General features: G+C 38.8%; 1 protein-coding gene across 1 annotated transcript; it reads right to left on the bottom strand.

The window, feature by feature from the left end:
• Positions 1–5655: 5655 nt before the first annotated feature.
• LOC142626249 (uncharacterized) lies at positions 5656–6270 on the bottom strand. The gene has a single exon (XM_075800053.1). The coding sequence runs from the start codon at positions 6268–6270 to the stop codon at positions 5656–5658; it is 615 nt and encodes a 204-aa protein (XP_075656168.1).
• Between the last annotated feature and the right edge of the window lie 20812 nt (positions 6271–27082).

Consider the following 27082-nt stretch of genomic DNA (forward strand, 5'->3'; position numbering starts at 1 on the left):
TCTCATTTATTTGTAGACCTATTTGAAAACAATAGGCTTAATGCCACTAGGCACCTCTACAAGTTCAAGACTTTAAATAGAATTTAATTCTATTCACATTACCTTGATCCAGTAATCCATATTCATATCATCTATTGCCTTTACATAGGACCGTTGATCAAATTCATATCTTTATGGAATGACTTCAAAAGTTTATTCCAAAAGTATGAATTTATTTGGTAATTGATAATCCTCCCACTACGATATTGTACCGGTGTAATAGTTATCTACAGAATAATGTCTTGTGGTGTATTGAATACAACCATCTCATTTCTAAATATATTTTATAGTTGCCTTACAACAAATTCTGACATTTTTCTTCTAAAACAATCTACCTTTAAAAGAGTCATATTCCTCCTTTATGTATGCACTGACTTGAAGAAGTCATTGGATCTTTATTCCTTTACAAAAAGGAGTCCTAGATCATATTATCCTCTAAATAGAATTCAAAGATTATGAATATAACAATATAATGGTTCTAAAAGCCCATCTTTCACCAATCTTGAATATCATTTAGATTAATAAGATCTAGACATAAGAGCCAAAACATACAATACCAAAGGATGAAACTTTCTCTTTAAAAGGTATAACATGTAAATTTCCATCTAGAAAACAGTCATGGACTATGCTTAGCTTTACCAAAATGGAAACACTTTCCTTTTGGTCATACTTTTGAGTCTAATTTCCTTTTAGCAACAATTAGGGCAACTAGCATGTCCAACTGTTTGGTGTTATAATTCCTATTCTTACCACCCTTACCTTTCGGTCCAAGCTAAGAATTTGAATTAAATCATATTGATCCTTGCCTTAGCTTTTAGGATGTCTTCCTTTGCGTAGAACTCACTCATTAATTCAGATAATATAAAAAGAATTTATTTTCAAAAATAATCTGAATTGATCAAATGATTCTAACAAAGACTTGTGGATCATATCCAAATGAGATTAACATTTAATCTCTAAATCCAAGAATTCCAATTCATTTTAAAAATATAAAATATTTTCATAAAATGATATAGAATTGGAACTCCTTAAGCCTTTCTTAGCAGTCAATATGATTCATACCAAACATCTCATTTAGACTTAATATAAAGTCTAAAACTAGTACTAACTCTTGCATCTCTTGCTTTAGTACAATTGACATAGAAGCCAATGTAACATTTATCTTTTTAATGAAGACTATGATCACATCATAAGCTATCTTCCATAAATGCATCATGTATAGGAAATTATGATAATGCTGAATCGAAACATAAATATGTACTTCAGCTCCTTTAAGTACCATGTCCAAAATTATTTCTTAGTTAATGTGATTCTATTAAAATAGTAGTTAGAGAATAAAAATTTATGACAAATTTAATTTGAGACTACGAACTTAATTACAAGGACATTATATTTTGCAACCATAACAATATAATATGGAACCCAAAAACCATACTATACCAGGTGCAACGACAACCTAATCCCGCAATTAATATTCCTCAGCATAGAGTGAATACCAGGAGAGAATTACTCTCATTATTAATGCTATCATGGTAACTCTTACCAAACAAAAATAATTTGCCGCTCTTCCTTTAGCCTCTAAGTAATAATAGCAAGAACTCAGCATAGAGGATACTATCATACTTAGTCTAGTGTACACCATTGCCTAGACCCATGTGTAGCCACATAACTCTACCCTTGTAAGGTTTAATCTTGTGATACCATGAGGCAAAACACCCTCCGCATGGAACGCAAGGCTCGAGGCCAAGACGAGGTGCTTGCCCCACACCGCTATAAACCGGGAAGTTCAATCTTGTAATACCATGAAATAAACACACTCCACATGGAACGCAAGGCTCGAGGCCAAGATGAGATGTTTACCCCACACCACTATGAATCGACAATGGAGGCCGTGAGATCCAACCCTTGAATCTCTCTCCTACTAGAAATTTTAGAACAAGTGGATTGTATTGAAATCATTGTGATCTTATCACAATTTTAACCCTACACATCAAATGTGTTTAATTGTTAAAATTCGATGTGATGTTACTAAGTCACGCCACAATAGCGTAAAGAACATTCGTGCAATCACAAAGAAGTTTAATCATGTAATCTGTGAAGTAAATACCCTCCGCATGGAATGCAAGACTCGAATTCAAGACAAGGTATCTATTCACATTACAATAAACTTAACAAAAGGGTTATTTTAGCACTCCCACTCGTTATTTGGGTTTTTCTTAAATAATTGTGATCCCATCACAACTAATAACCTTGCACTTATTGAAGACTCTAATCTCATTAGAATCACTAACTAAAATTGAAGTCCTAAACTATTTAGGATTCCTTAAACACTAATGAATCAAAAATTAGTTATATAGAACTCTATCCTTAACTTATTTGATTAAGAATTCCAATCTCATTTGAAACTATATAACTTTAATTAGAATTTCAATCTCATTAAAAACCTCTAATTAAAATAAATTAAGGATTTTTAATCACAATACAATTTAGGACTTAGAGTTCTATTTAACTACATTTTTTATCTCATTAAAGCTTTTAGTTAGATAACGATTTATAAATGTCCTTAACTTTTAAGGACTATAAAATTAATCACACAGCTTTGCTTTTTATCAAAGTTTTAACACTTAGTCAAAAACAAGTGAAAATTCAAAATTTAGTACCTTCAATCGGTCGAACCTATTACTCGATCGATTGAAAAATGAAGAAATTCATCACAAAGCTTTTGCCTAACTCGATTGATTCTCGATTCCTATTCGATCGATCGAAATTAACGTTTGATCTGTCGAAAGGAATTCTCGATTGATCGAGACAATAAAGAATTTCATCATAAAGTTTCTACCTAACTCGATTGGTTCTCGATTCCTCTTCGATCAATCGAAAAGTACATTTGATCGATCGAAAGGAATTCTCGATCGATCAAAACTCGCAAAACTGAATTGTTCTAGAATTTTCAAGTAACCGTTTTTGGCATCTTCATTGTTCTTCCATCAAAAACACTTTTTGATTTTATCAACAAAGATTTACAGATCAAACTTTAAGGTTTTCAAGATCATAATCAAGAACCCTAATAATGCTAGAAACTCTTGAAAACATAATCCTAATCTCATTAGGAATAAATTTCATGATCCTAGCATTAATATATCAATATATAAACCAAGGCAAGCAACAATGCTACGTTCATCATGAATCATATATAAACAATTTGCATATAATGCTAGAAACTCTTGAAAACATAATCCTAATCTCATTAGGAATAAATTTCATGATCCTAGCATTAATATATCAATATATAAACTAAGGCAAGCAACAATGCTACATTCATCATGAATCATATATAAACAATTTGCATATAAACCTATATATAATATACGGATTGGATACATTCAAGGCAATTAACATGCAGTTAGGCCTTGACTCATGCAAATTATTACATTATATAAGCTTACATGCATGATGGCCAAGTGGTACAATAAGCAAATAATGTCAATAAGCCAAGCGGTGTAATAAGAATCCAAGTGGTGCAATAACTTGATTCACACACAGGACGGTTATTACAATAACTATATATCATGCAATAACCAATAAGACTCGGCACCATTACATTATAATCATTGGCAACTTAACAGTTATTACATTAACATTCTATAACCATATATATGCAATAACCATTAAGACTTGGTTCACGCACATGACAGTTATTGTCTTGATGCAATAACATGGAATTGGTCTATTGAATCTTTATAGATTATAGATTAATTCCATATTATGACATACGGATTCAAAATTTTCCCATATCAAACTTATATCATACGGATTTCACATTATCAATATAATATATATACCGATTCAATATGAAATAAAGTATTTGAATCCTTGATGCATGCAAACTCCATGAATATGGCACCATTAAATTATGAAAATGATTTCTTTGATTCTAAAACTCAATCACATGTTATACAAGCATGAGATGAAAACCTGGCTCTGATACCAATTGTTAGAAAATATGGTTTGTATCTCATACAAAACACACAGTAGAAGCAACAAACATGGATCTATTTCATTCATGATGGATAACATGCACTATGTAAATTTCAAAATTTAAGAACAAGATAGCGTACCTTGGTGCGGTGAAATTCAAAACAAAAGATTAGAAGTACTTGAGAACACTTTAGTCTTCACTCCAATTCCACTTTACGCCCAAGAAGTGTGGTCTCTCAATCAGTTTCCAAGGGAGAATAATTGAGTGGCTTCACTTACACATACACCATTTCACAATAATGTCTCTTTTTTTCTTATAAAAAATTTTGTATGTTTCTCCCTTTATAACTAACTAATTATCTAATTGGGATGACCTATTGGGCCTTTCCAATTGGGCTTTAGTGTGTGGCTTTAGTGTGTGGCTTGGAGTGGGACCAAAAGGGACCAATAAGACACTAACTCCAATGGGCCTTGGGCTTTTCTGTCAACTCTTGACAAGTCCAAAGTTACTATTAATTATATTTAATACCACTATATAAATATATTTGCACTCTAGGCCTTATTAATAAATTATATCCCAAGACTATAATAATATCATTTGACCCCTCCATGATATATCCATAGTGAACAAAGTCATAATAAACTGTCACTTTGTAAACAACTATTTTATCTTTGAGTACCCGATTTAATCTTTTAGTTATTCACATTTATTGAAATCCAATTTCAATAAATATAATCTTTAGTAACTCCTTACTAAAGTGGGCGCCCTGAATAACAATTTCCCATTAAACTTATCTCAAAGGGATATTTCGTGTCTCTATAAAAGAGATTATGGATTCTATCTTAAGAATGTGTTCCCTCAACACTACGTGTGGTTACCCAACATATTGAGGTTTTGACCATGAATATTAGATCTCACTCCTGATATATCAAAGTAACCTACATTTCATGATCAGGTCCACTACTCTCTCAGGATTGAGAGTCTATGAAATTAGAAGTCGTGAGATTAATTATTCAGGTGACAGTTGTTGACTGAATAATTAATCTCACAGCGGTCCAGTTCAATATGTCTTAACTCTTAAGACACATCAACACATCCACTAGAAGTCTCCACTTTCATGATCAAGACCAATTATCTTAGTTAATGTGTTATAGTCTTCACAGATGAAACGCCCAATTTCATCACCGACTACGAACTACATTTTGAGTTTACAAGGAACTTGTGATTTACATCTTCTATGACTAAATCACATACAATGCATCTCATGGACTATGATAATGTCTCATTAGTTCATTTATAAATAGTCTCATATAATTAACAATTTAATTATTTATGACATGCCAATAAATTGGATTTTAGGGCATAAACCCCAACACTTCGCATATTCCTTCGTGGATCTCCTCCAAGATATACTTAGCCTTGCTTTCGTCGACACACTTCAGGTAGGGCATTAAGAAGCCTCTTTTGCATTGGGCATCGTTCAAGAGAGTGAACCTGGCTACTCTTTTTCGGACTTTCCTAGCCTTCTCAACGTCTAGCGGTAGTCGTCCATCTTGAAGGAAAGATAGAATTGGAGTCATCCAGCCACTTTTGCTTTGGGTTACAAAGGTGTGGATCTTTTCAATGCTTGGACGCTTCTACACTTCCATTTTTAAATCTACGCTCATTGATCTTGCTTCTGATGATGCCTGCTTCGCTATCTTCTTTGCTCCCACATTCTGACTTTTAGGGATCTGTATGAACTCTACCCGATCAAATTCTTGGGCAAAATGTCTCGTCAGTCTTAGGTATTTTTGCATTCGCTCTTCCTTTGCCTCGTACTCTTCCTTTGTCTGTCCCACGACCAACTTAGAATCGCTCTGGAGGAGCAAGTTTTTAGCGCATAATGCCTTTTTGATCCTTAGTCTTGTCAGTATTGCTTTGTACTCCACTTTGTTATTGGTGGCGGGGAATTGAAGTTGAACTCCGTATTTGAGCGTATCTCCTTCTGGGGTAATGATAATAACCCTTACTCCGCCCATTTTTTGGGCTGATGACCTGTTAGCCTGGATTGTCCATCTCTCCCCTTCGTCTAGTGCCCCGTCTTCTTCAGGGATTGTGAACTTGGCAATGAAGTCTGCCAGTGCTTGTGCCTTGATGGCTGTTCTGGGGTGGTACTTAATGTCGAATTGTCTAAGTTCAATTTCCCATTGGACCATTCTTCCTGCAGCCTCGAGCTTGCTTATTGATTTCTTTATGGGTTGATCCGTCATTACCAGGATGGGATTCGCCTGGAAGTAGGGGCACAGGTTTCATGAGGCTACAATCAAGGCAAATGCAATCTTCTTGATTCGTGGGTACTTTGTTTCAGCTATCTGGAAAGCTTGACTAGCATAGTAGACCAGGAGTTGTGTTCCATTTTCTTCCTAAATCAAGGCTGCACTCATGGCTGTAGCCAATACTGCTGAGTATAAGTATAGGTCTTCTCCTTCTTTGGACCGGCTTAAGAGAGGTGGATTGCTTAGGTAATGTTTAAGATCCTAGAAGGCCTTCTCGCATTCCTCTGTCCAGATGAACGCTTGCTTCAGAGTCTTGAGGAAAGATAGGCATTTGTCTGTTGCCCTAGAGACGAACTTGTTGAGGGTTGCTATCCTCCCTGTTAGTTTCTGGACTTCCTTCACCGTCTTTGGTGATTCCATCTCTAATATGGCTTTCACCTTTTTCTGGGTTTGCTTTTATCCCCCTTTGGGACAACATGAACCCTAGAAACTTCCCCACACTTGCAAGGGTTCAGCTTCATCTGATATTGTCTAAGAGTAGGGAATGTCTCATCGAGGTCATCCCGGAATGCAGATTCCTCATTTCTCTTGACGAGCATGTCATCTACGCATACTTCTATGTTTCTCCTAATTTGCTTACTGAACATCCTATTGACTGACCTCTGGTAGGTTGCTCTTGCATTTTTTATGCCGAAGGGCATCATCTTGTAATAGTAGAGCCCTTAGCTCTTGATGAAAGCAATTTTCTCCTAGTCTTCTTTTGACATCTTGATCTAGTTGTATCCCGAGAACACGTCAATGAATGTAAAGAGCTTGTGTCCTACAGTGGAATCCACCAACTAGTCTATTCTTGGTAGGGGAAGCTGTCTTTCAGGCAGACTTTGTTTAGGTCTGTGAAGTCTTCACATGTCCTCTACTTCCCATTCTTCTTCTTTACAAGGATGACGTTAGCTAGCCAATCTGGATAATAGACCTCGCAAATGAAGTTTGCTACCAGCAATTTGTTTACCTTGTCTATGATTGCCTGATTTCATTTAAGAGCAAAGACTCGTCGCCTCTACTGGATGGGCTTCTTCTTGGGATCTACATTCAGCTGGTGTAGGATGACCTCAGTGGCTATGCTTGGCATATCCTCGTGAATCCATGCGAAGACATCCAAATTACCCTTAAGGAATTAGACTAATTTCTTCTTCATCTCTTTGCTCAAAGTAGTCTCTATCCTCATGATCTTTGTTGGTTCCCTATCCACCAGCTCCACAGTTTCTAGGGCCTCCACTTTTTCTTCAATTTTCCACGTATGGTTTCCCTTTGTAGCTAACACTGTTTTGTAGCATTCCTTCGTCAGCACTTGATCTCCCTTAACTTCACTCACGCCATTCTCTGTTGGAAACTTTATCTTTAGGCAATAGGTGGACGTGGATACCTTCCAGTGGTTGAGTGTGGGCCTTCCAATTATCTAGTTGTACAAGGAAGGACAGTCTACCACCAGGAAGTCGAGCTAATGAGTCAACTATCGGGGGTAGGCTCCCACTGTGACCGTCAGTGTCACTATGCCTTTGGGATACACTCTATCTTCATTGAAGTTGATGAGGGGGGACTCGTAAGGTCGCAATATTTCAGGCTCTACCTTTAGCTGCTGGAAAGTAGAGAGGTAGATGATGTTCGCAGAGCTATCGTTGTCTACGAGGATCCTTCTAGGTTGAACCCCTCTATCATGAGTATTATGACCAGGGGGTCATCATGTGCTTGCTTTACCATTCTGGCATCTTATTCTAAGAATAGGATGTCCCTGTCCTTCCTTCTTTGCTTTAGGGGAGGTATCCTATGGATGCTGTTTACCTATCTTTGTTGCGCCTTTTTGAGAGATCTGAAAGACCCACCTGTGGATGGTCCCCCTGTGATCGTCTTTATTTCCCTTATCATACTTTGTGGATAGTTGAACGAGTTATCTTCATCCTTCGGAATTGCTTCGTGTTTATCCTTGTTATCATTCCTGGATCTGTTGGAGTCCCCATTCTTCACAAATTTTTGCAACTTCCCTCTCCGAATGAGCTCTTCTATCTGCTCCTTCAGGTCTCTGCAATCTTCTATGTAATGATTGTGATCCTTGTGGAAATGGTAATACTTCTTCTTATCACACACATTAGGGGATGAATGCAACGGCCTTGGCCATTTAAGGTAATGTTCATCCTTAATTTGTGTTTAAAATTTTGTTAATAGGTATAATTAAAGGGGTAAATTTTACCGTCAGAGGGGTTTTATCGCCTTTTCGCTTGTTCCTATCAATGCCTTGACAATCCACTCGTTCTCCTTTTCGTCCTCTTTGATTTTCTCCCTTTTCTTCTCTCTCCCTAGGCTTCTCTTCATCTCTTATTGCTGCTAGGGCATCCTCGGCGTTCATATACTTCTGTGCTTTCAAGAGCATTTTCGCCATTGTCCGAGGAGAGTTCTTCGCGAGTGCGATCACGAACTGTTTAGACTTTAATCCGGTTTTAAAGGTTGTCAACTACACTTTGTCATTTGCTTCATCTACCTTTAAGGTTTCTTTGGAAAAATGCTTCACATATGACCTTAGGGTCTCTCTCTCCCCTTGCCTGATGGTGAGCAGGTGGTCCGTCGGCCTTTTCGGGTGCTATCCACCGACAAAATGGCATAAAAAGGAATTACCCAATTGCTTGAAGCTATCCATGGATGACATGGGTAGCTTAGTGAACCACTCCCGTGCGGCTTCATTGAGAGTGGTGGATAAGGAATGGTTCTTGTCAGGTGGCTGTTGGAGGCCCAGAGTTGTCTTGAAGGTGTTGAGGTGATTTAGAGGGTCTTTTAGACCGTCGAACTGCTCAAGCTGTGGGAGATGGAACTTTGAAGGCATTGGGCACTCTGGGACCGCTGTTGTAAAGGGCGAGTCTGTCCTCCTAACCATCCTTTCTAGGCTTTGATCCATTTTTTCCCGTATCACACTTCTTAGCACATCCATTTCCCTTCTTATCTCCCTGAGGAGGTCTGCGTTCGCTTCCTTAGGAGTAGTTGATTGTCGGTGGTCGTTCCCTCTTTGGTTGTCTCCCTCATCGTTTCAGGGGGTCCTATAACAGTTGTCTCCTTGTTGAAGCTACATCCTCATCTCCTGATTTTGCCTCGTGAGCTTCGCCTCGCTAGCTGTGAGTGTTTGGATTTGCAAGGCTAATGCTATAGAATCTTTCGGTGTGTTGGACTCCATTTGGACTCTAGAGTTGAATGGAACTACGCTTTCGAACCTAAGTACGAAATCGTCATTCCCACAGATGGCACCAAACTGATGATGCTTATATCGTTAGTCGAGTAAATTCGTCCAGATAGGTCAGCATGAACTTCGTCTCTGTACCTGCAAGGGTGAGAATGGAATCCTCTCCCTAAGTGGTCATCAGTGTGGTATCGGCCACGGAGTCTCCAATGGTAAAGTCAATGGCTAGAGTAGGTTTGCAAGAACTAGAGTATTTTTACAAATGTGTATGTGTGTACCTTCTTTTGCTCTGAGATGTGTTTTATATACATTCTCATTCATTCTAGCCATTGTACCTTATTCATGGTTCTATAAGAAGAAGAGCCTATTTATAGGCTCTACCAAGCTTAAGACAAGATACACACAATATTCATTCTTATTACAAGTTTTCTCAATTCTTTGATTAATGTCCAAGCTGTATTTTCTGACTTTATCATTGTAGACTCCATGGCTGGCACCACACTAGTAACCACCTAAGAGAATTCCTATATACAGCCTCTTGCAGGACCTTGGATGAGCTTGTGTTGGAAACCTTCTAGACGAACCTAACTACTGACGATTTCAGCATCATCAATTTGGCACCGTCTGTGGGGATGACAACTTCAGACTTTGTTTAAAATCTTAGTTCCATTTGATTCCAACATCTAGATGGAGTTATACACCACAAGATTCTACAACATTAGCTTTGCAAATATAGACGCATACAGCTAGCGTAGAAGAACTCACTAGTTAGAACTAGGAGATGAGGTTGCAGTTGCAACAAGAAGAAAATTGCTCACCTACGAGGGTTAGGACTAACAAAAGCAATGATGAAGACAATCATAGAAGAGATGACTATTGATGACCAAACTTCTTAGATGAAGTAAATTCAAGTCTCCTCAAGAACATAAGGAAGGAGATGGATGAGTTGAGGAATATGATGAGAGAAAAAACAAACATAAGCTTGGATAGGATGGTTAGAAGGATGGACTCTCCCTTCACTACGAAAATCTTGGAGTGTCCCTTGCCACTGAAGTTCTGTCTTCTGCAGCTCGAATCATTTGACAGTGAAAGACTCATTCACCAGATAACCACCTTCAAGATGACTATGAGTTTACAACAGATTCCAAATGAGATCTTATGTCGCTCTTTTCCTACCACCCTCAAAGGAGCAACGTGAGTGTGGTTCAGCAAATTGGCAACCTTGTCCATCGACAACTTTGAACAGCTAGACAATTCTTTCGTTCGCCACTTCGTTGGTGGACAACGTCAGAAGAGGTTGGTGGATCACCTAATCACCATTAGGCAAGGAGAAAGAGAATCCTTGAGGTCGTACGTGAAACATTTTACCAGAGATGTACCAGAGGTTGATGTAGCTGATGACAAGGTGCAATTAATCACCTTTAAAGCTGGGTTGAAGTCTAGGGAGTTTGTAGTCGCCCTCGTGAAGAGTCCTCCGAAGACAATGGCCAAGATGCTATTGAAAGCCTAGAAGTACATTGTTAGGACATATGTGTTTCACTTGTTTAGAACATATGTCATTCATTATTTATGTAATTGGCTAATCCTTTGTCAAAACGCACTTTACGTGTAATTGGGTAGATTTAGAATAAGGTTAATGCTTCAAGAAACAAGGTTTTAAGATCAAGTGTTAAAGCCATGCAAGTCTGTCCAAGAAACAAGTTGAGAAGTGCTTTTCATTAAAGCTCGATAGCTGGCTCGATAACTGCATCTATCGAGCTTTAAGAAGCTGTTCTAGCCTCGAGGCTCAACAGCTGCTCGACAACACCTCGACACTTGTAGCTGTCGAGATTTAAGAAAAATAGATTCCTAGTTCTATTTTAACTATAATCCGTGGATGTGTCTTTGGGCCTTCTTTTCTCCTAACCCTAGACATATAAAAGGATGATTTTAAGGGCTGTCAAAGTGTGGCAAGTTGCACAAGCATTGAGAATTCCTTGTTCATGCAAATTGTAACTTTAAACGAAGTTCTTGCCCTTGTTCATCTCTTTTGTGAAGAAGTTGCTGTGTCTTTGCACCGTAGGGTTTTGTAACCAAGCATCTTCTTGATCTTCATCGTGTGGATGAATTGAAGAACTTTGCAGCCAACAAATCTTCTCTAGTTAGTGATTGAAGCCACGTACTGGGATCCACACAATTGGTTAGTCACGTACTTGGGAGTTGTGCATTGAAAGGAGAAACTATCACTACAAAACAAGTCCAATTGGGTATTGGGGTAAGGGTTCAACTATAGGTTGGTAAGGTACTTGGGATTCCTTTACTTGTAACTACTTGTTGTGATAATAGTGGAGTTTCAGGAGTGGTGACCTTAAATTCACCCGGTGGGTTTTTGCCATGTAGGTTTTCCCCATTCGTAAACAAATCACCGTGTCATTTATTTTCCGCTACATACTTTAGTTTATTGGTGATTTGTTTGTGCTACCACGCGTTTGCATGTTAATTTGATTAATTAATAAACTTGGCTAATTAATCAATTTAATCCATCACAAGGAGTCAATACGTTTTTGGCGTATCATACATGAATATAGAAGATTGCCTAACTACGATAGGAGAAGAGAGCACGACTAAAGAAAAGGAGAATGCCAGGGAAGACCGAAGAGGATGCAAAAGAGAAAAGAGGGATTGTCAGACCAGCTCTGAGGAAAATAAGCGAAGAGACGATAAAACATCATGGACGATAAAATTTACTCCTCTAGTAATGCCTATTGACAAAATTTTAATGCAGATTTAAGATTATCACCTTAAGTGGCCAGAATCACTTCAATCCTCACTCACTGTATGGGACAAGAGGAAATATTTTCACTTCCATAAGGATCATGACCATTACACTGAAGATTGTAGGGACTTGAAAGAGCAAATAGAAGAACTGATTTGCAAAGGGAAGCTGCAGAAGTTTGTGGAAAAGGGCAAGTTCAACCGATCTAGAGACAATCGCAAGGAGAAGCCTGAGCCTAATTCTAGGGATGAGGAGAATTATCATAATCATCCATAAAACGTGATAGGAGAGATAAAGACGATCACTAGAGGACTGTCCACTGGCAGATCCTTTAAATCCCTCAAGAAGTCACAATAGAGACTAGTAAACACTGTTCACAGGACACCTCCTTTGAAGCAAAGGAGAAAGACGAGTATGGACATCCTGTTTTCAGAAGAAGACACTAGAGGTGTGAAGTAGCCATATGACAACCCCTTGGTCATCATGCTCATGATAGAAGGATTCAACACCAGGTGAGTTCTTATCGACAATGGCAACTCTACTGACATCATCTACCTCTCAGCTTTCCAGCAGCTAAAAGTAGACCCTAAGAGGATGCGGCCATTCGAATCTCCCATCGTTAGTTTCAGTGGAGACCAAGTATACCCTAGAGGGATAGTAACATTGACGGTCACAGTGAAATCACATCCCTTACAATTAACCCAGCAGCTTGACTTCTTAGTGGTAGATTGCCATCACTATACAATGTAATCATTGGAAGGCCTACACTCAACCGTTGGAAAGCTGCAACGTCTACATACTACCTAAGGGTGAAATTCCCAATGGAGTATGGCATAGGTGAGGTAAAAGGAAACCAAGTATTGGCCAGGGAATGCTACCAAGTAGTGCTAGCTGCAAAGGAGAACTATACCTAGATGATCGAGGAGGAGGAGAAAGAGAAGATAAAAGCCTTAGAAATTGTGGAGTTGGTGGATGGAGAGCCAGCGAAGATGACAAAGATTGGGACGAACCTGAGTACTCAGATGAAGGAGGAACTAGTATAGTTCCTTAAGAAAATTTTGGATATCTTCACATGGAGTCACGAAGACATGCCCGACATAGCAGTAGAAGTCATCCAAGCATCGTTTGAATGTCAACTCTGAGAGAAAGCCCATCCAACAAAGGCGATGAGTCTTTGCCCCTAAGTGGAACAAGGCCATTATGGACGAAGTAGATAAGCTAGTCACAACTGATTTCATCCGAGAGGTCTACTATCTAGACTAGCTAGCCAATGTCGTCTTAGTGAAGAAAGAAAACGGGAAGTGGAGCATGTGTGTGGACTTCACTGACCTAAACAGTGCCTGCTCTAAAGACAGTTTCCCATTGCCAAGAATAGACTAGCTTATGGACTCCACTGCAGGACTTAAGCTCCTCACGTTTATGGACACATTTTCGGGCTACGATCATATCAAAATGTCAGAAGAAGACTAGGAGAAGATTGCCATCATCACCAGCCAAGGGTTTTACTGCTACAAGGTGATGCCCTTTGGGCTAAAGAATGTAGGAGCAACTTACTAGAGGTTAGTTAACAAGATGTTCAGTAGATAGATTGGGAGAAATATGGAAGTGTATGTTGATGATATGCTTGTCAAGAGCAAAGACGAAGACATACACCTAGACGACCTTAAGGAAACCTTTGTGACCCTCAGGTAGTACCAAATGAGGTTAACTCATAGCAAGTGTGCCTTTAGGGTCTTGTTAGGAAAATTCCTGGGGTTATGGTGTCCCAACGAGGAATATTGTTGCTCATATTAGGCTAGATTATCCGAAGTTGAGGTCTCTGTCAACATCTAAGGTTAGACCTCCTTCTAGGATGTCAAGTAGTTCTAAAACTACTCATGTTTGTTACCATTGTGGTGCTTCCGGTCACACTCGGCCTAATTGTTTCAAGTTGTTTCCTTATAAGCGAGTGTCAAATAGGTCTCATCCTTTGTCTAAAGGCTCTGTACCTATTCTTGGTGAGTTATTAAAAGCTTTAAGCTTTTTGACTCAATTTCAGGAGAATCTTAATTCTTCTATGTCCTTTAGTAGACATACTAGGACACGTGCCTGTTCATCTTTATGGCTAAAGACTCGTGCTGTGTGGGTGAGAAAGGAGCCTAAGACTTAATTGTCTTTTCTGTTTGTCCTCTGCTTTAATTCTTTCTATCTAAATTTGGACTCTCTTTGCTTGATTTCTTATCTGCTCTTGGAGTCATGCTTTCATGCATTTGCATTTTTTTCTATCTTGCCTTCATGCATCTGCATCTTTCTTTCATGCTTTCATGTTGTTGTCTGTTTTTGTTTGGTTGTTTAGTTTTTATTTTGTGTTGTTTTCAAAATAAAAAAAGAAGAAAAATCAGAAAAATACAAAAACAGTAAGTGTTTGTGTACATCGGTTCTTGTGAATCTTAAAATAGCCATTGAAACAGAGTTTTCTAAACTTTGTATCTCTTGTAGCTTAGATGAGCATTCTTATGCACAACTAAGCAAGTGAGCTTTGTGGCTCTTAGTTTGTGATGAGCAAGGTTAAGTGATCACTTATACTTAACACTCGTATCACTCTTTTTGACAGGTAGGACTAGAAAATCCTAAGAGAAAGGCATAAATAACCATCTCACCACTGTTACCCGCCAATCATGATATGACATCTGTATGCTTCGGCATAGCAAAAGTGTAATGTCAATGACATTTGTATGCTACGGCATAGCAAAAGGGCAATGTCAAAAGCTTAACATAATTGGGTATTTCTTTTCTCTCCTTTATGTACCCATGCATGGTTTGCTTAATAAAAAGAAAATATGCAAAGAAAATAAAAGCAAAAAGAACAAAAATGCTTTAAATATGATTGCAAGTGTGTTTTCTAGGAGATGTGGGAGTTATAGGATATACCTCGAAGGTGATAGTCCCCATCAAACAGTTATGATTGTGTGTGAGTTAAAGTGATTTGCTTATATCTCAAATCATCATAACTTTGAGACACATGCAATCTTGCGATGTTTTCACACACAACATGCAATATTCTTTGCTGATTTTGATATATGTGCAGGTACAATGTGATTTGGCCATCACAAGGTTTACATGCGTTGATGTATGCTCACTAAACTGTCTTGACTTGTTTTTGAAATATAAAATCGGTTAGACTTGTTTTAGTGTGTGAGTGTGTTTTCTTTTTGGGAGCTATATGCTTAACTCATTGTTGTTGAGAGATGATTTTGAGAGTCTTATAGTTGCATGTTTGGTTGCATTCATATTTGTGTTTTTCTCCTATTTGAAAAACTGTTTTTAAGCCATCTTGACACCTTCTCGACACTTCTCGATACCTGGCTTATCTGTCAAGCTCTTCAGTTGCATCTTATTGCAATCTTGACACCTCTCGATAGCTAGATGGATCAATCGAGATACCTCATGTCTCCTCAATAGATTCTCGATAGCTTCTCGATCCATCGAGGTTATTTTCTTCTTGATAGATTCTCGACACCTCTCGATCGATCAAGATACCCTTGCATGCATTTCATTTTTCTTTGTTTTGCATTTTTTTCCTTTGTGTCCATAGTATCTTGTTTTTCTTTTTCTTGCAGGTTTATGGTTCCTTGTTCTCCTCGTTCCCTCTATATCTGTTTTCTATCTATCTCCGGTCAAGTCTTTTGGCTTTTTATACCCTTTGACAATCGTGTCAAAAAGGGGGAGAAATTTGAGAATTGAATGACATTCCTCAGGGGGAGTAATAGACTTAGGGGGAGAACTTCATGTTAGAGGGAAGAAAGTTTTTGTTGTAACTAACTTAGGGAGAGAGTTAGTTTGATACACATTGATATTGATATATTTTTGCGTTGTGTATCTTTTGGTTTTGTAAGCATTTTTACATACATGATGCTTATCAAGTGGTATATGTGATGATGTATGTGTTTCACTCTTTATCTCACATGTGTTGTTTCTTTTCTCTTTTTATACACATGTTTCTTGTTTATTTAACTTGTCATTGTTTTCCACATGGTACCTTGATGTGTTTTGTTTAGTGCCTTTCAGGAAAGACAAGTTAAAGCCAAGTCAAGATTCTGAACCTTCTTTTTGCAGCAACTTCCAAGGTTCAGATCTTTTAGACTAGGCTTATTTATTCTGTAATTTTGAGTAGAATGTATTCTAGGACATTCAATGTACTCTTGTGGTTTTGTCACGGATTGCCAAAGGGGGAATTGTTGGGGACATCTTTTTATGTAATTGGCATATCCTTTGACAAAACGTACTTTACTTGTATTTGGGTAAATCTAAGTAGGTTCAAGATGATCATTACAAGTGGTTAAATTGAAGACATGAAGATTACTCAAGAACTGCTCAAGAATAGTGCAAACTACAGGTCTCGATACCTCCTGGACAGAAGCTCGATCTGTCGAGATTCATTAAAACTTGACAGATGTCCCGATCGATCGAGCTTACGAGTTTCAGACTATAGCCAGCAACGTTTTTATTCTAGAAGGCTATTTGTTTATGGGTTTGTATAATTCTTATTGAACTAGGAAAGCCCAAGGTTTGTGTAAACCTATTTGGAATAGAAGAGCCCATTAAGCTCCTATTTAAAGGAGGTGGAAAAAGAAAAACCTAACCCTAGAGAGCTTCATAAGGTTTTCTTTTTAAAACCCTAGCCTCCTCCTACAGAAGAAAGAGTTCTTGCTGCGTTTCTTGTACGCCTTTGGGTTTTGTGACCAAGCAAAGTCTCTTGCACCAACATTGAAGATCTTATTGGTGTTTCTATGCGAAGCTGCTGCAAATCAACTACAACAATCAAAGGGTTGCTGTGGAGTTAATCACGTACTAGGATTCGTGCAAAGGAGTAAGTTGCTTACTGGGATCCGCGCAATTGGTTAGTCACGTACTTGGGAGCCGTGCATTAAAAGGAGAAATTGTCACTACAGAACAAGTCCAATTGGGTATTGGGGTAAGGGTTTAACTATAGGTTGGTAAGGTACTTGGGATTTCTTTACTTGTAACCGCTTGTTATGATAATAGTGGAATTTCGGGAGTGGTGACCTTAAATTCACCCGGTGGGATTTTTGCCGTGTAGTTTTTCCCCATTCGTAAACAAATCACCGTGTCATTTATTTTCCGCTGCATACTTAGTTTAATTGGTGATTTTTTTTTTGTGCTACCACGCATTTGCATGTTTATTTGATTAATTACTAACTTGGCTAATTAAGCAACTTAATTCATCATAAGGGGTCAATACGTTTTTGGCCTATCATACTTAGCGGTCTCAACCACAATTGTGAGTGCAGCGTTGATTCAAGAAGAAAATAGGGTGCAACTTTCTATTTACTATGTCAGCTAAGCATTCCAAGGAGCTGAGGAAAAATATCCACGCATGGAGAAGATCTTTTTTGCCCTAATCGTCGCTTCACATAAGCTTCGTCCCTACTTCCAAGCAAACCCTATTTTGGTAATGATAGACCAACCAATAAAGAAGGCGATGAACAAGCCTAAAACTGCAGTAAGAATGGTGCAATGAGTAGTCGAGCTAAGCTATTTCGACATCGAATACCATCCTAGAGCTGCAATCAAAGCCCAGGCGTTAGCTGACTTCATCACTGAGTTCACTCTGTCGAACAACAAAAAGTCCCAGAATGATTCAAAGAAATGGATGATCCAAGCAGATGGCCTGTCAGTTCAGAAAAAGAGGAGTTGGCTTTATGATTAACATTCCAAAAGGAGAAATCCTCAAGTATGAGGTACAACTTCAGTTCCCCACCACCAACAGCGAAGCATAATAAGAAGCCATATTGACGGGGCTCAGGATTGGGAAGGCCTTGGGAGCCAAGAACATACTCCTCATAAGTGATTTCGAGCTGTTAATAGGGCAAATAAGGGGAGAGTATGAAGCAAAGGAAGGCAGGATGCAAAAGTACCTTAAGTTGATGAACCAATTGGTCCAAGAATTCGACCAAGTAGACTTCATGCAAGTCCCCTAGAGCTAGAACTCAGAAGCAGACAAGGTAGCAAGGCAGTCATTGTCAAAAGAGGGAACGAGTTTTCCATATTTGAGAGTAGAAGTACAGAAACATCCAAGCATTGAAGAACTCCACACTTAAGCAATTCAAGACCAGAGTGGTTGAATGAGTCCAATCTTCTCTTTCCTCTGACATGGACGACTTCCATCAGACGCAGACGAAGCAAGGAAAATCAAGAAGCGATTAGCCAAGTTCATGATCCTGAATGACATTCTGTATAAAAGGGGCTTTTCCATGCCCTACATGATGTGTATCGAGGAAGACAAAGTTAAATACATTCTGGAGGAGGTCCACGAGGGAATATGCAGGGACCACACAGGCCTGAGGTCCTTGGTAAGAAAAATTATTAGAACAGGTTATTTCTGGCCCACCATGCAGAAGGACGTAAGGGAAGTCGTTGAAAGATAAGACAAATGCAAGAGGTTTGGGAACGTTCAATGTGTCCCAAGAGAAAAGATGACGGCCATAACCTCTCCATGGCCATTTGCTCAAGAGAAGGGCTTATACTACTCGCCTTTGTTTGATATGTGGGGATAGACATCATGGGCCCTTTACCCCAAGGTAAAAAGCAGGTAAAGTTTTTGTTGATTGCAATTGACTATTTCACTAAATGGGTGGAAGCAGAAGCACTATCAACAATCACAGGGGCGAAAATCCAGAGCTTTGTGTGAAGAAACATAGTTTGTAGGTTTAGCATACTAAGGACGATCATATCGGACAATAGTCGTCAGTTCGACAACCAGGAATTTAGGACCTTTTGTTCAAGACTCGAAATCAAGAACCAGTTCTCTTCACCAGGACACCCACAAGCCAACGGGCAGACAAAAGTGATGAATTGAAAATTCCTGAAGATCATCAAATTCGATTGGAGGGGGCAAAGGGTGCATGGCCAGAGGAATTACCAAATGTCCTATATGGGCCTATAGAACCACCGCTAGAACCCCAGTTGGAAAGATGCCATTCAGACTCACCTATGGCACTAAAGAAGTGATATCAGTCAAGATAGGAATCACCAGCATGAAAAGAGAATTCTTTCAAGAAGGCAGCAATGACGATTAACTAAAGGTCAACTTGGACTGCTTGGACGAAACAAGGGAAGAAGCATCTCAGAAAGTGGCCAAGTACCAGCAAAAGATGACTAAATATTACAACAAGAGAGTAAAGCTCAGAAGACTCTACACAGGACCCCTCGTTCTACACAGGATCACACCGGCAACAAAGGACTCAACACAAGGAAAGCTCAGACCAACATGGGAAGGGCCTTACAAGATCGTTCACTACTCGAGACAAGGAAACTACCACCTAGAATCGATGAACGGGAAAAGACTTCCAAGTCCATGGAACATCGAGCATTTGAAGAGGTATCATCAATAAAGACAAATCATTATTGTAACCATGAAATTAATCTCCTCATTCAAAAATATAGCAATAAAAGTACTATATGCGAATATTCTTGCAAATTGTGTATAAGTACGTGGTGGGACAAAGAAAATGAAAGTGATAAAATTCCTTAAATGGACTGATGAAGCTAAATGATAAAATTCCTTAAATGGATGTAAATCACCTATAAATGGCTAAGTGATAAAATCCCTTAAATGGATGTAAATCACCTAAAAGAAAAGCTAAGTGGTACAACCCCTAAAAAGATATGGATCACTCTCATGAGGCTAAGGGAGGCAAACCATATGGTAAAGGTCAAATAGAAAACAAAAGGTTCGCGTAGCAATTTATAGAAGATGGTCATCATAGGTAAAACAAACAAACAAACACATGATATATATAATTGTAAAGTGAAAGGAAATTGTTCCAAGGTTATCCTCTAAAGCCCAAAAACACACTGGGCACTAAAGTAAACAAAAAAAAAGGGGAGAAAGAAAGAAATGCGTTCAGGTCGTAGCCTTATCCCCTCCAACTGCGTTAGTAGGAGCACCCTCAGGATTAGCAGTATCTTCCTCTAGAACGTTCTTTCGATAGCAGCAACAGCTTGGCTAGCCTCCTCAGCCTCCATCTCCTTGTCCACTTTCTCGAAGTCCAGGTCTTCCAAGTTGACTCCAGAGGGGTGCTTGACCAAATATCGCCTAAGGAGTTCAAAACCTTTATAATACCTACTAAAGAGCACTGTATTGTACTCTTCAGTCAGTTCAAAGGCTTGAATAGTCTTGGAAGCCATGGTCTTAACCTTCTGATTTGTAGCTTGAAGTTGCTCAACTTTTTGCACCGTCAATTGCTTCTCGACCCAGAGCTTGTAAGCCAGGACCTTGGCGCTCTCCTTGGCAGAGTTAGCTTTGTCCATAGTAGAGATGAGGTCCCTCCTCAACTTGGCGCTTTCAACCTTCAAAGCCTCTACTTTAGACCCTGCCACCACTGCCTTTTCCTCATGGCTCAGGTACTCAAAATTAATATGGATTGTTTCTCCCAGCACCTGAAACTCATAAGAAAAGAAGGGTTACAAACATAAAAAACAATTCAACTTCACATGTTATACAATCTAATGAAAAAAAGATATCATCTGGACGAGCTTGTGGATGTGGCGATTCACAACCTTATGAGAAGGGACACCAGAAAGCACTCCGAGGTTCTCAATGGTGACAGCATTATGGGCCCTCACCAAGGCCAGTCCAGCGTCATCCCAGACACTAGATTTTTGGTAACCCACTTTCTCTTTGCCTTTTGCAGTTGTCTTCTACCTTTTAGGATGAGGAGTAATCTCTTCCAATGAGGTAGTGGGAGAGGCAGTCTTCGTGGCTTCAAGGATGGAGGTGGCCGAAGTGATCGGAGTCCCCTTCTTAATGACTCACACCACTTTCTTCCTTTGGCTCAAAAAAGGCTCGTTCTTCTTGGCCTTCGACTTGGCATACAATTCTTGATTGAATTTGGTTGTCATCTCTACATGACAGAAAGAGGCAAAAGTTCAATAAAAGGAGAAGAAAAAAGACAGAAGAAAACTCAACCAAACCAAACTCACTTTTTTCTTCAATCACAATAGCACATAGGATGAAGGGAGAAGGTTTCAAACCAAGGAAGTGATGAGTTAAAGTTCTAGGATTGATGAGGTCATCGAAGTTGTCAATCCTCTTCACATACTGAGTGGTTGCCTGAATGTGCTCCTTGTATCTACTCCTGAGGGGTGATCCTTAACTGCGAAAACACAACAAGTAAAGGTTAGTAACGAATCAAATTAAAGAGAAAAAAGAACTAACAAGAAATAAGCAAAGAACAGTGCACCTAGCCTTGACGTCCTCCTCCAATGAAGCAATCTGGGAACTTTACCCTTGAAGTCGTCAAAAAAAGTCTCCTATATTCACTGGAAAGATGAAGGAAGATCTGTGATGATCCTCGCCTTCCTGTCCTAGGGCACAAGCTCGTAGTACTCATATTCATTGGACTCCTTCAAATGATACAAGTGAACAGACTCGTCCAACCTGATCATATCCCCCCCCCTAATGACGACCATCCAGATCTCCATACAGCTAATAACTATCCTCCACGAGTTTGGCATAAGTTGCCCAAGAGATGAAATGGTTTAGGAGTTCCATGATAAATGGATGGACGGGAAACCTAAAGCCACATTGGAAAGTAGCCTCATAAAAGCATACTTCTCCAGGAGAGAAAGCACATATACCTAAACCTAAAGAGGGTGTTAACATCTAAAGCACACTCCTCCTTGAGGGCATGAAAAGGCCTAATCTCCCTTTGAATAGACAATGAAGGATCGGAGGCAGCAGTATCCACCTCTGCCTTGACGGGGTTATCACTAGACGATAACCCAGTCTTAAGCTCACTAGACCTCACCTCTGACACCTTTTCCTTCTCACCAACCCCAAACCAATTTAGAGATTAATGTAGCAAAGGGTACAAATCAGTCAACACAAAACCTAAGCTACTATCCCTAGACACAAAGCCCTGGAAAGCAATGGGTGCTAGAAGAATCTTAAGATGCCCCTAAGCGAGCAAAGAAGAATGAGACAAAAGGACAAAGTTGCCTAACCTCAAAGTTTTCTTCCACGAAATCGAATACAAATTTCTATTCCTAAGTAGAAAAGGAAAGGCAAATAAACTTTTCTATAAAAGGAAAAAGAAAAAGGAAGAGAAAGGCAAATAAACTTTGCTATAACAGATCTGATTTTTCTGTTATAAAAAAACCATTTTTATCCCTCACAAAGCAGATCTGATCTTTTACAAAACTCAAAACCATTTTTTTTTGTCTTATATAAATAGATCTAAAATTTTTAACAAACCAAAAGACTTTGTTTTATTAAATAAAAACAGATTTGAATTTTCCCTTCAAAAACCATTCTTTTAACACATACAAAAACAAATTTGATTTTTTTAAAAAGTTAAAATCAAAATCAATTTTTTTAATCATTATAAAAGATTTGAATTTTTAAATGAAAAAAGAGGATACATTCATAAATGAATTTGTGTGGTTTAGTTTATTTCACATGCTCAACATATCATTCATAAAATGCATGGTACATTGGTCACAAGAGTCTAGAAGATCAGACTCTGTTTGAGCGGAATGGGTGCCTAAAACCTTCCCATTCCGTAACCTAGCCTCTGAATTTAGTGTCTTTGGATAGGTAGACCTAGGTCTTATCTTTGCTTTTTATTTTGGGCAGGTCGTAACTAGGACAAAAAGCCATGTATTATTTGGTAGTTTGTAACTAGGACCCAAAGCCATGTAACATTCAAATTTCTAAACATGTATCTTGTTTATTCAATCAATGAATCAAAGCAATTCAGTCATGTATTTGTATTGTATTTTTTCTTTATTTTTTTTTGTATAAAAAAAATAAGTGGCAACTCCACACCACTTACCCAAAACGAGAGGTGCCCTAAAAAGCACACCACAAAATTTTTTCTTTTTTGAGAGGCACTCTTTTGGCGAGGTTTCTCACAATGGCAACTCCGCTGGAGATGTCGAGGGCTAAGCTTCGTATTAAACTTAAGTAACCAAATGTGTACCATTGTTTTGCATGGTCTTGCATGATATAGTTGTTTGCTTATGTTTGATGGGATGTTGTATGATATTTTGGTGTATGGTCTTTGTTGTATGTATTGTTTGTTAAAACCTTTCCCTAACTGTCATAGTGTGTGCCATTCAAACAACACTGTATGCACCCTTTTTCAACAATTTTGTGGTGGTAGTAACCATGGATCACCGATCTTCATTAGATTTGGGTATCTAGTGGTGAACTCACCAACTTATAGCCTAAAGTCACTGGATCATTTCCTGTTGACTGTAAAGGACAAACCATGCTGTTTGGACCAACACAATGTTAATTACATTACAAGTTGGGAGGTGTAACGTCCTAGCTATGGGAAACAATGAAACAACAAACCCACCCTAAAAAGTAATGACTTAGAACCTATCCTTAGGTCACTCCCGATTAAAATTGCATTGCATATTGCGTGTGTTTGATTTGGTTGATTGGTGGATGTGGATGGGGTCTTAGCTTTGATTAACCCAAACAAGCCTGTCATTAGGGGAAAGTTTGGTCAAGATCTGAAGGAAGGCTACAAATAGAACCTAAGCCTGACACTCAAGCCAGTAGCTCCAGTTCCAAGCCCGTCACTCCCATCACCATACTGAAGTTGTCAAGCATAGAAGAAACTCTGCTTTTGCAACATCACAATCCCACATCCGACCTACAAGATACTTCAATCCCCAACCAAATCACCTAACATCTACAAATGGGGGGAGACACTTCAAACCCCAATCAAATTACCAAGCACCAACATATGGGGGGAGACACTTCAAACCCCAATCAAATTACCAAACACCAACATATGGGGGGAGACACTTCAAACCCCAATCAAATTACCAAACACCAACATATGGGGGGAGACACTTCAAACGCTAATCAAGTAACCTAACACCCACAAAAGGGGGGAGACACTTCAAACCCCAAGATACCGATCCCAATAACCCAACAAAAATTGCCCATATTACAAAAGGGGGAGACACTTCAAACCCCCGCATTTGGAGACAGACAACCGAAAGCCAAAACCTACTGAGATTTCAACCTTTTGGATCATAAGATCAAGCCCATCAAGCCCAAGGAAGATTCAACCCTAATGAGCCAAGAAAGAATTGAAGATGTTCTTAACTCCATCCTGGAAGGTCAAAAGAAGATAAATGAAGAGCTAGCCCAAATCTCCTAGATAGCCAACTTTGCACTACAAGTCAGCTTAGCCAATCGATCTATGCTTTCTACCTTATGCAAGGATAATTCACTAAAACTCGAAGAGATTCCACACTTCAATTTCTAAAGAAAAGAGCTAGGGATTTCAACAAGATGTCTTTCCAACTATCCTCTCCAATCAACAAGAACATGTCAATGGACTCAATCCCTAAAGAGGTAGTGCCTTGCCACATCAGTAATAGTGCAGTCAAATCATCAACTATCAACTCTAGGCTTCACAGAAAGTTCAATGAACTCCACATGCCTATGAGCTAATTGTTTGAAAAGGTTAAACTTGAAGGGCATCTTGGCCCATTTGAACCTCGACCTCCTCCAAGCCCACTACCTAAAGGTTACAAGTCACATGAGTTTTGCAAATATCATCAAGAACCTGGCCATCAGACAGAAAAATGTATCAATCTGCGACATGGCATTCAAAATCTGATTGACCAACAAGTCGTTACTCCGCCATCATCAGCTAGTCACCCCTGCCAAGAACATTGTTTCAATCCTTATTGAGTTTATCTCTGATAGTATTTCTATTCTTGTTAAGTCTATTTGTGATAGTTTTCTAGTTGAGTCTGTTTTAGTTGAGTCTATTAAGTTTGTTGAGTCTGTCGACAACTCTTTTCCTTTTAATATGATTTCTGATTCTGCTTATTTGTTGGCTTTGAATGTTTTTATTTCTGAAATTTGTAAAGAAACTCTTAATAATAAGGAATTAAAACATGGATACCTAGAACCTATAAAAGATGAAACCCAACCCATTAACCTGGGAAATGAGGATGAGCCCAAAATAATCCAAGTGGGCAATACCCTAACCACTTCAATGAACGATGCATTAGTAACACTACTGACAGAGCTTAAAGAGATCTTTGCCTGGTCATATGAAGACATTCTTGGGATTGATATAGATATAGTATAGCAATGCATTCCAACAGATCCAACCATGAAGCCAGTTAAGCAAAAGTAAAGAAGAATGAAGCCAGAGTGGACTCTCAAGATCAAGTAAGAAGAGGAGAAACAGTACAATTATGGATTCCTAAGAGTGGTCAACTATCTAGAGTGGTTAGCTAATGTGGTTCTGATACCAAAGAAAGATGGGAAGGTCAGGATGTGTGTAGAATTTCGAGATCTGAACAAGGCCAACCCGAATGATGATTTCCCTTTGTCTCACATTGACGTCCTGGTTGACAACACCACGAGTCATGCTTTGCTATCGTTTATGGATGGGTTTTTAGGATACAACTAGATTAAGATTGCTCCAGAAGATATGGAGAAAACCTCCTTTATTACACCATGGGGGACATATTGTTATAAGGTCATGCCAATTGGCCTTAAAAATGCCGGTGCTAGTTACCAATGTGCAGCCACCACTTTGTTGCATGATTTAATCCATAAAGAAGTAGAAGTTTATGTTGATGACATGATAGTGAAGTCCAAAGACCGTGAAGGGCACATACTAGCTTTGAGGAAGTTCTTTGAAAGAATCCGGTTATACAAGTTACGATTGAATCCTAAGAAATGCATTTTCGGAGTCACATCCAGAAAAATGTTAGGGTTTATGGTAAGCCAAAGAGGAATAGAAGATGATCCTGACAAAATAAAGGCAATTGTAGAAATGAAACCTCCAAGAATTGAAAAGGAGATTCGAGGATTTCTAGGGAGGATACAATACATCAGCAGGTTCATAGCCCAGCTCACCATGATTTGTGAACCAATCTACTTAAGAAGGAATTCCCTACAGTGTGGAATGAACAATGTCAAGAAGCCTTTGAGAAGATCAAGAATTATCTAATGAAACCGCCAATACTTGTCCCATCAGTACCCAAAAAGCCATTGTTATTGTATCTCACCTCTACAGATATAGCAATAGGGGCTCTACTTGGTCAATACCTAGAGGAAACTAGAAAGGAGAATGTGATTTACTACATCAGCAAGAAGATGTTGCCTTACGAAGAAAAGTACTCACCTTTAGAGAAGAAATGTGTAGCACTTGTTTGGGCAACCCGCAAACTTAGACATTATATGCTTGCTTACAAGGTTTTGTTAATTGTAAGAATGGATCCTTTGAAGTACTTAATGGAAAAACCCATGCAAGATGGGAATATTGCTAATTGGGTCTTGCTTTTGTTAGAATTTGATATTAAGTATGTGACTCAGAAATCTGTGAAAGGGAGAGCAATTGCCGTTCACTTAGACCATTCTTCACTAGAAGAAGCGGAGGAGGTCTAAGGGGACTTTTCAGATGAAGATATCATGGAGATTGAGGTAGAATCATAGAAGATGTATTTTGATGGAGCAAAAAATCAAAACTGAAGTGGAGTTGGTGTTCTCTTAATTTCACCAAAAGGGACACCCATTTTCCGGGAGGCGTAACTTTCCCACCACCAACAATGCCACAGAATATGAAGCTTGCATTATGGGTCTACAAGCACTCTTAGACCTAGGAGTGAAGGAGTTGGAGGTATACGGAGATTCAACTCTAGTAATCTCTCAGATTCAGAATAAATGGAAGATTAAAGAAGAAAGGCTTATGCCTTATCACGAATGTCTTTAGAAATGAGCATCAAAATTCAGCAAGATCCAATACCAATATGTGCCAAGGATGCAGAATCAAATTGCA

The sequence above is a fragment of the Castanea sativa genome, chromosome 1, assembly GCF_040712315.1.
Source record: "Castanea sativa cultivar Marrone di Chiusa Pesio chromosome 1, ASM4071231v1".
In the NCBI taxonomy this organism is placed as follows: domain Eukaryota; kingdom Viridiplantae; phylum Streptophyta; class Magnoliopsida; order Fagales; family Fagaceae; genus Castanea; species Castanea sativa.

Excerpts from the sequence above, each read along its gene's own strand:
- LOC142626249 (XM_075800053.1), bottom strand. The coding sequence starts at position 6,270 with ATGACGGATCAACCCATAAAGAAATCAATAAGCAAGCTCGAGGCTGCA.